General features: G+C 31.6%; 1 protein-coding gene across 1 annotated transcript; it reads right to left on the reverse strand.

Annotated features, from left to right (window-relative positions):
* Positions 1–2,188: 2,188 nt before the first annotated feature.
* Positions 2,189–9,788, reverse strand: LOC137831393 (protein DNA-DAMAGE INDUCIBLE 1). The gene is made up of 16 exons (XM_068639057.1): positions 9,507–9,788; positions 9,386–9,418; positions 8,895–9,037; positions 8,115–8,223; positions 7,758–7,874; positions 7,514–7,579; positions 6,316–6,378; positions 6,169–6,213; positions 5,956–6,017; positions 5,046–5,139; positions 4,316–4,408; positions 4,159–4,228; positions 3,965–4,023; positions 3,248–3,293; positions 2,901–2,920; positions 2,189–2,452 (listed from the first exon to the last, which is right to left on the reverse strand). The coding sequence occupies exons 1-16, from the start codon at positions 9,570–9,572 to the stop codon at positions 2,324–2,326; spliced, it is 1,215 nt and encodes a 404-aa protein (XP_068495158.1). The 5' UTR covers positions 9,573–9,788; the 3' UTR covers positions 2,189–2,323.
* Between the last annotated feature and the right edge of the window lie 295 nt (positions 9,789–10,083).

Genomic DNA, 10,083 nt, shown 5'->3' on the forward strand with positions numbered 1-10,083 from the left:
GATCACCTGCCCCATGTTACTACCTTGTCCTGACACAGCTAGGGTTTCGTCTTGGCTGCGTTCTTGGTGTCATCGTGTTTTGTATGGGGTTTGGTGTTTGAAGAAATGGTATGTGGAGAGCACAAGTGGTTCTTGATCTTGAGATTCTGCGTTCAGGTGCAAGGCAGTGACGCGGCTCCTACGTTCTTGTTGGTGTGCGCGTTGCGGGCACAATCAAGCAGCGCCTCTTGGTGCAGCGCAAGCAGGTGCCGCGGTGGTGTGCTTCAGTGGTGCACACCAACGTAACCTGGTCTTGAACTCTCCAAGACGTGGGTGGGTGCAGCGGTTTTCGATCATAATCAACTAAATGTTTTAAATTTAAAACTCTTATATACTTCAGTGTTGTTTTATTGTTGAAAAAAAACTTCAGTGTTGTTATATATTTTAAAACATTTAATTCACAAGAAGACAGATATATTTTTATATAAAATTCATCTTACATTATAATATCTATTTTATAAAAATAATACATTTTTCATAATACATATATTTTTCGTAAACCTGTTTTTTTTCCTTAAAACTAACACTCTTAGAAAATTATGTATCAAATTAATTTTTAACATTACATAACTTACTATTCAATATATAAACAATAAAATAAATAAAAAATATGACGTGGCAGAAGTCGTGTCAAGTTGGCACGACTTCAGTATGACATAGCAGGAGTCGTGCCTAATTGGTACGACTTCATAGAAGTCGTGCCTAATTGGTACGACTTCATAGAAGTCGTTCCAATTAGACACTTGCCTAAATTTGTAATTTTTTTTAAACGGACCCTATTTTGATAAAAACCAAAAAAAATAATCCATCATGATAAAAAAACCGAAGAAGAATGAAAATAAAAATGAGTAAAAGGAAGAGGAAGCATAACTTTCTTAAAATTTTATAAATTCCCTCCAGAATATTAGAAAACTTACTTTCACTTTTTTTTTCCAATGATAAAATTTAAAGATCCGGTAACTTCCTAAATTCTTTTAATATACAAACTTAAATAAATAAATAAAAATGAAATAAATTTGGTAATAATTTTTTTAAAATTATTATTGACAGCAAAATTTATAAATATTTCATAAGGATTTTTTTAAAAATATTAAAATATATATTTTTCTAATAGTGTTCATTTTTTTTTAAAGCTGAAAATTATGTCTTTTGGCAATATAGGGAAGTAACTTTTCTTTAGCATGCATAACTCAGTCATGAAGTCAGCTCTATTGCATCTCTATAAAGTGATTTATTGTAACATTTATTTACAAAATGTAACAATATTATGTTTATTTTATTTATAATTAAAACTTATTAATTTAACATAACTGTAAAAATGTTACTAAAAATAAAAAAATGTTGTAGTGCAAGGAAGTCCCAATTTGAATATCAATGTGAAAACCTATGCCAAAATTCAATTCATATTTACAAATTTATTATCTAACTCAACATGTGGATCCTATATTAAAATGAAAAAATATTAGTATCTTAAATATAGATAGTCTAATATGTTATTTATTAAGTGTAACATTCAACCAGAGAATATCTATATTATACGTAGACACCATATTTTGATAAAAGATAATTAATTTAACATTTTATATATCTAACATCAAAATTTTCTAACATCAAAAATTAAAATACTTGATCATAAAATATATTGGTTAGGTAACTTTTTTTTAAAGAAATGAAAACTTTATAAATTTTATATAAGTTTTTTTTTAAATGGGATAATTTTAAATTATACCCAAAAAATAATAATTTAAACTTTTTATATTCTCTCTTCCCACGTCTTTATAGGGATGTATTGAGTAGGATTTTCAAAACTAGAATTTTCTATAACATCACTGAAAAAATCCAAATTAATGACTTAAAAATATTCTTAATTAATATTAGTTAAAATAATTATTGCCGTCATCACCTACAAATGACATCATGTTGATTAAAATAAACCTACCAATATTAACCAGAAAACTTCTTAAAGAATTGTCAAAAAATAATCTTGACTGAAAAAATCACAGAGATCTTTTTAAGTTATCTTATTCATACAAAATTGTTCAAAAATAAAACATTAAAATACAAAAAATAATTTCGATGTATTTGAATTTCCTTATTGTAAAATTTATTATGATACCCATGTTAAAGGTTACATAATAAACACATTAAGTGACAATAAAATGGTTCTCCAATTGAATAGAAACATTCTATGCAGAATGAACAATTCACAATTTAGTTTTTAGAATTTGTAATTGAATTGACCAAGTAAAAATTGTTCAATCAATTTCCAAAGCAAATGTTCTCTCTATCCCCCGAAAAGAAAGCCAGCAGCCTGTTCCTCATTGCCATTAAATAATTGCAGAGCTTCTACAACTGCATTTCTTCCAAATCCCAACTCCACAAGCTTTGCAACTTTGGCTTCAAATTCAGAATCCTATAATCATATCAGAGAAACATCAAACATGATCCAACAAAGCAAAGATTCAACACTTAACTGCATTTTCACCTTATTTTCAACCATACAAAGCATGTTGTTAATTAGTTTTTTGCTTTATTGTTTATCATGTTCTTGACTGACATAATACACACTACATTTTGCATTGTATTTTTAGTAAATCCTCCACTTGGTCTTAACTAAATTAATCTTTCAAAGATACAGCACATACCTATAAGGATAAATACATGAAAGGGTATGTTTGGTGGAAAAATCATTAAAAACTGATTGAATGACTAATTAATCCAAAGGGAACCATTTAGAGGGTTTAATTGAAATCTATTCTTCCATGTGAAGGGAATGAAAGCAGATGTTCATATTCATAGTCAAGTACACGGGTTAAAAAGGGTAAAGTACAAAACTGAAATATTGATACTTGAAAGCATACCTTGTCACTAGAAGCTCCTCCTGAAAAATAAGTACAAATAAAATAAGTATGTTGTTGACATTGGCTCTATTGATTAGTTTGGAAATGAAAAATTTGATACGGGAAGTAAGAGGATCTTAATTTTATGGACAACTGCAAAACAAATTACTACCTCATTAACATTTCATAAAAGGAAAGATTTTGCAAACTTAAAAAGCTTGCTTTGGGTGAAAATTTGATTGCAAAATAGCCAATTGAACCCCAGAAACAGGACAAATACAAGAATGAAAATTTTTGCATATTTTAAGCTCTAAATAAAATGACTTTTCCCACCATTGTAGAATTTTTAAAAAATCTGTAGAACTAACCAGAAGGGTGGCCTCCAGTTGGTGGATTATTGCTTCCTGATGTAATCTGGGTGTACGACAAACATCACATAAAAAATTGTCATTATCTTCATCAAAACAAAATGACAAAGCAATCAAGAAAAGCCACAATAATTTAAGATCATGTATGATTGTTTACACCTTTTGCTCTTATTTGTTTTAAAGTGTGTGCAGATGTCATGTGCAATTGACTGCGGTAATTGCAGATTTGAACTTCTAATGGACCCAACAATGTTTTCAGTTCACATTATAACCAAGTAACAATAAAGAACAACAGTCAATAATCATATTTTTCGACTACTTATCACTTATTTTCAGTTCACATTAATCGAAATCATTGGCTTCATTGATTAGCTTGGCAAATATGAAATTTGATATATGGGTAGTAATATGAACTTAATTATAGGATGGACAACCAAAATACTATTGAACATCTCCACTTTTGATTGCAGGAAAAAAAAAATAAGGATACTACCTAACACCTGGGCCTAGAAACCAGAAGATATATAAAATGTGCCAAAAATACACAGCCGAAGGATATTTTCACCCTTCATATATGCTATGAAGGATCTATACTATAACATAATTATCAAAACATTACGAATAATGATAGCCTTAGATACCTAGAAGCAGATTAAAGCATTGCAGTTTTAACTTGGTTGCGTATTAAAAAAAGTTTATAATCAAAAGTATACTTACTTGACCACCAGAGCCAGAAGCTCTCTCCTCGTCTAAAAACCGAGATGGTAAATCTTTCTCTGAAAATGACAACCAATATGCTCAGCACATATATTTATATATAATCTGTGAAGGATTGAGTTGAAAAGAGAACTATGCAAACATATAAGGATAAAAAGTAGTCAACTCTAAAATTCACAGATTAGGAAACTAACCTTGTAAAAATGGCACAGAAACTTCTCCTCCTCCAACTCGCATAACACTTTCTTTCAAATCAATTATACACTGCAGACAAGATCCTCAGCTATAAGAATGGCAGCTTAGAGTAACTACTGAAAGCATGATATCAGAGAGTGCAACTGAGAATGGTACCTGGTGTTTTCGGAGCATATCCAGTCCAAAGAGAAACTCCATATTGGGAGAGTCCAGCACCAAGAATGAGCATGGGTAAAATATACTCCCAATCTAATGGAAAATACATACACAAGATAAAAATAAGAATAAAACATAACATGGACAAGAAAATAATTTAAGAGAATGGTTATCATATCAATGTAATATAAAATTAAATCAATCTCAAAGGATTAAACTGGAATTGGAAAGATTGCTTCATAGAGGAAGCCAACAATCGCTGCATCATTGACATGTGAGGACTGAGGAGAGATGTCATCAAAACAATAATGTAGACACTTGTCACATAAGAAAACTGGGAGAAATTGGCACTTGCTCATGACTAAATTGCATCTCGTTTCTCCAATCATTTAACCCTTATGAAAATCATATTAAAATGAATGAAACATGACAGTCACATGGTGAAAGAAGGCAGAAAGAGATACCTACCATTGCTAAAATTTAAATCACAAACAACAAAGATCCTTCTCAGCAATACCTCAATACAATTTGAACCAGCGTATAATACCAAACAATACTAGCTTTATATTTCAGTTATATTTGCTACCTAATGAAAAAATGCAATACCCAGTATAATTGATGTCAAAATTAGATATCCTCATAGATAAGATCATCTACCAATACCAGCCAGTATGCAATAAGATACCCACAACTTCAGCAACACAAAATTATCCACAAGATCTGTTAATACCTTGATTGGAGCTACATGTATACGACCCAATATTTCTGACTGGCCAACTCCATGAGCAATCCCTCTGTATCGCTGATCTAAAAGTCTCAGCAATCTGGAAACATGACCGGTAAAAAAAATCACATCTTCAATCTGACAACTTGTGTATAAGTAATTTCTATAAATACATGGGAATAGGAACACATCATTCATTTCAACAGCCTATCAAAACAGAGAGTGAGAGAACCTTAAAGGCTCACAAACTAAGAACAGTTTGGAGATGAAATTCAAAAAGAACGCAATTTTATAGGGACTTGAAATTATATCAGAAAATAGGAAGGCCAAGATGTATACAAGAAGAGTTTGTTGAGACTCAAAATGCATAAAACCATAATCAGAAAAAATATTTAACTTCTCTCTTCCACATTTAACCACCTACTGTCATATTTAAGCAACACTAGTCTTCCCTAAAGTCATTCAGGGACTTATCTTGCACCTACAGACGGGTTTATACTTCATGCTCTTCTGTTCTGTACGAAAAACAAATATATGATTATACACACAATATTCCTTACATTCCTGCCCTCTTCCTATTTTCATTCCTTTTCCTAAACAACCTGATTTATGTATGCTGAAAAGAAAACTTGAAAGAAGGGAATAAATCTGAACTGTATTTCTTACTTAGGATTTACTAATATATAAAACAATACATATACCTATCAGTATCGGTGGAAAATATTCATCCCATTCAAGAATGTATAATCTCCATCCACAACCAATTAAGATGAATTTTACTTCCTCAATAGCATATCTATCAAGATATGTATGAGTAAATTCACAGGGAAGCAGATGAGCTACGAATAAAATTTAATCATCATATGGTATCATAGATGCCTTGAAAGCAAATTTCAGTCAAACAAATTTATCATACCCACAACGCTCAGCACAGCTTTTTGATATAATGGTAGACTGAGCTCCACTATCAACAAATGCCTGAAACAAAGTGAGAATCTAATTAATGCATGTTCCATTTCATATAACCATTAAAAATTGAAATCAACAAACTAAAAGAAAGCATATTATATTCTGTGTAGTTTGAACAAAAAGTTGAAAAAAAAATTATTAATTGTGACAAATCACTCACCTTCAATGGGACACCATTAACCTCCATATCAACATACAACATAACCTGAAATATTCCATAAAAAGTCAACATTATTATGAAATTATTTACAATAAACAAAAAAAGCTTCTAGCATTGAAAATACAACTGCCAAAGAATCATACGTACCACTCTAGCAAAAGCTTCAGGATTATGTTCTAATGCAGCTGCCCAATTTTCATCAATCCCTTTCTGAAAAAATAGACAGACCAAACATGATATTGTTAACCAGGAAGAGGGGATCCTAAGACAAGATCATGATTACAAACAATGCATTTAACGAAAAGTAATAGATTGCACATAACATGGTAATCTGATACAAACTGAGAATAACTAAATATTTGTCAACTGCACACAGCATAAACAAGCACAAATTTAATTTGACAAGGTATAGTTAGTCTTTAGCCAAGAACTTGTCATAAACAAACTGGTTAATTAATGATTCATGAGACAAAGAAATTATATATCAAGATATGTTTACCCCTACAGCAATTTATTTAAAGCGCTAAAGTATTAATATAATAAAACTAAAATCAATGAACTTGATTGCTAATTGATTGACAAATCCACAATATTATAATCGATTCATTTGAACAGGGATATATGTTGTGCAATATAGCATAGTGGTTTAGTGCAGTGGCCAAAACTGCCCCCTCAGTGAAGCAATTGGAGCAAGCCCCGGTGTAGAAAGAAGTGCAAGGTGCAAGAAATATGGTGGTAAGAGGAGGGGTGTATGTGGAGTTGTAGAGAAACCAAGTGAAGAAGCAATTGAAAAGAAGGCAGGAAGCAGAGGAAGTAAAAAGGAAAAAAAATGGAGAAACAAAAAGTGAAAAGGGATATAGAGGTGGGGAAAATTGGTCTTCTTCACATTTTTTCTTTCTCAATGCCATATGAAAGTTTCATCTCCATTAAGAAGCAATTGCACGTATGGTTCCCAGCTTCATTAGTTATTTTCTTCAAAGATGCATTGTTAAACCAAAACAGTGAAATACTTGTCTATTTTATTTTCACCCACTATGACTCTTTCCACCATATTTGTCTATAAACAAGCATATTGTTAGTTAGTGTGGATTTGAATTGCTTTATTTTGAGGAAATAATAGTGTTTCATTTTGCAGCTTCCTAAGAGAGCTTCTGAAAAAGGACAGATTATTTTTCCAAATTTAAGCTAAACCAAATGCATAACTAAATTAACACATCCAGTAGTGCCTGGAAAAATTCCAAACACAATTGGAAATTGATGTCCTATTGGTATAGTGAAAGCATATGTCAAAAGTCAATCTACAACAGACTTGAGTTGTTTTATCTCTAATTAAAAAAATACTGACCTGCCGGATAGCAGCTTCAATCTTCTTTTGTGCTTCAACATCAAAAGGATCAGCATAGAGAAGAGCCTGCAAAAAAGAAGTCAAATAAACTTTGGAGCTAAGTATTCTAACAGAGAGATGGCAAAGCACAAGGAATAAAATTGAACAACTCCAAAGGATTAGAAGCAACGCATCTTGTCATGATACAATTGAACTTAAACCCTTGACATGTAAAGAAACAATAATGGTCATACAGCCTACTTACAAGTTCTTCTTCTTTCTGACGCTTTAATTCATCTCTTTGGTGATGACGCAATCGCAAAACTTCTTGCAATCTATTCAGATCATTCCCTAAAATAGCTTGTGCCAACTCTGGATCACTCTGTATTTTCCATTATAAAGAATGTTATAATATAGCCAATCACAAAAGAAAAGAACCAAAATATACATAAAAAATGTGATTGAAAAAACCAGAATATGAAATTGTTAAACTGATTTACATATAAACCGCTAATTGACAGGAAAGTTCAAAAAAAAATTTAGTAAGCATGGAATAGCATATCATGTACATACACCAGATCTAGATATGTGATTACTAAGAAATAAAACAAACATAGCTTACCTGAAAGAGCTGACCCATCAAATTAGAATCTCGTCTTATGTGCTGCTGGAAAGCACTAGGGTTGACAGCCGAACCATCAGTATTCAAACTCAAATCATTGGTAGACCCACTGAAATAATTTAAATTTATTACAATAAGTATATTAAGATAGTGTACATTACATTTCAATGAAACAAAAGTTCACATAGAATATATAACATTAAAAGTCAAGAGACATGCATCATGAGTTGACAACCCGACAATTCTATAGCATGGAATGGATCATCTCATCATTTTTTTACTATTTTCACATTAATTATCCATACCACAAGAATAGTGATCAAATGAGAGAAATATACCCAATTGTAGAAATAGTTTCTAGTCTCAAAGACTAGTAAGTCTCCTTTCAAGTGGTATACCCACCCACCAATGATCTTCCACGCTATGTTTATCCATAAAACCATACTTTTACAAATGACACTCTACTTTAGTTTATGCAACAACACATCAGTGAATAAAATGTTAGGGCAGAGACATGATTAGACTCTAGACTCTAGTCAAAATGGATGAAGAATGGAGTAAGCTGACTACAACCCAAATTTTGTCCTATCACTGAACAAAAATTGTCAGACTCCACAAATTATATCACTTGTGAAATATCAAATTATCAAACCAAGATAAATACACAATCATAGTCAGGTCACATTGAATTTCACAGTTCTTCAAATTCTAAATTTCTATCATGTAATAGTCCCCAGATTATCTCATAACAGTGCTTTTAACAAAAATGAAAGGTCATACCTAGAAGCCGCGGAGGCGGCCCCAGCGCCAGACACCATCATCAGCAAATCATCATCCTTAACACCGAGAGCACTCAACTTCTCAGAATTTCTCACCTCCTTCCCATTGAACAGAAGCTGTTGTTGTTGAAGAGCCACACTAGTCTTCTCATATGCAAAAATTTAGCATCAAACAAAAACAATAAGAAATCCAATCACAGAAACAACACACACAAATTAGCCAAACAAGATCTAACATCACCAATTTAACAAAAGACGCATGAATCTACCACCAACATCATCAAACAAACTATCACATGGGTTATGTTTCTGGGTAGTCAAATAATGAAAAACCGTACAACCCATAATTCCAACGGAAAACGGTGTTTCCCAAATGCCCTCATCAAGATTCACAAAAAGAAAATCGAAACAAAGTTAACTTTTTTCAAGCAAAAAAATAAACTTTCAAGGTAAAAAAGTGATGGGTAGTGGAGAAGAACCAAAAAAACTCACCTCAACCTCGAGCAATGCTTTGACGTTCTCCACCTACCCAAAGGGAAAATGGAATGAAAAACAGTGATGTGATAAAGAGAAAAATGAATAGAAAAGCAAAGGAAGAATCTTTGATAAGTACAGATTCTTGGGGATCCACATCCAATGTGAGAATTTGCTCATCAGCAGTCATGACAGTGATCTTCATCTTCAATTTAATTCAACCGTTTCTCTCTCTCTTTCTCACTCTCTAGATTTGGTGAGAACGATTTTGTTGTTGTTGGGTACGAGGGAGAGAGAGGTTTGGATGGGAGATTAGGTACAGAAAACAAGACTGTTGGAAGACTCCTATGCTGCCTTTTAAGGTCTGTGACTTGCTGAGGAGGTTTGGTTTCACTGGTGACTTCTCAACTAAGAAAATCTTAAATATTTGCAACAAATATATAGATATAAGATATAATTCTGTTGAAGAGGAAGATAAGTGTCATTCACATTAGAAATTTATTAATAAAAATATTTTAAGAAATTAATCCTTGTTGATAATTTATTTTGTTTGTAATTCTTCACCATCATGTCTTTTAGAAACTGTAATTAATATCTTACTTATTTTAATCTACTGTTTTCGTTTTTATTTCTTAATTGAATTAAATATTCTTTAAAATAAATTGTTAAGAATTAAATAAAAAAAATTATCATGACTAAAAGTATAATTTATATAC

The sequence above is a fragment of the Phaseolus vulgaris genome, chromosome 6, assembly GCF_000499845.2.
Source record: "Phaseolus vulgaris cultivar G19833 chromosome 6, P. vulgaris v2.0, whole genome shotgun sequence".
Taxonomy (NCBI): Eukaryota; Viridiplantae; Streptophyta; class Magnoliopsida; order Fabales; family Fabaceae; genus Phaseolus; species Phaseolus vulgaris.

Excerpts from the sequence above, each read along its gene's own strand:
- LOC137831393 (XM_068639057.1), bottom strand. The coding sequence starts at position 9,572 with ATGAAGATCACTGTCATGACTGCTGATGAGCAAATTCTCACATTGGAT. Across the intron at positions 9,038-9,385 it reads AAGCATTGCTCGAGGTTGAG|ACTAGTGTGGCTCTTCAACA; the intron begins GTGAGTTTTTTT and ends GCATATGAGAAG. Across the intron at positions 8,224-8,894 it reads GCCGCCTCCGCGGCTTCTAG|TGGGTCTACCAATGATTTGA; the intron begins GTATGACCTTTC and ends AAATTATTTCAG.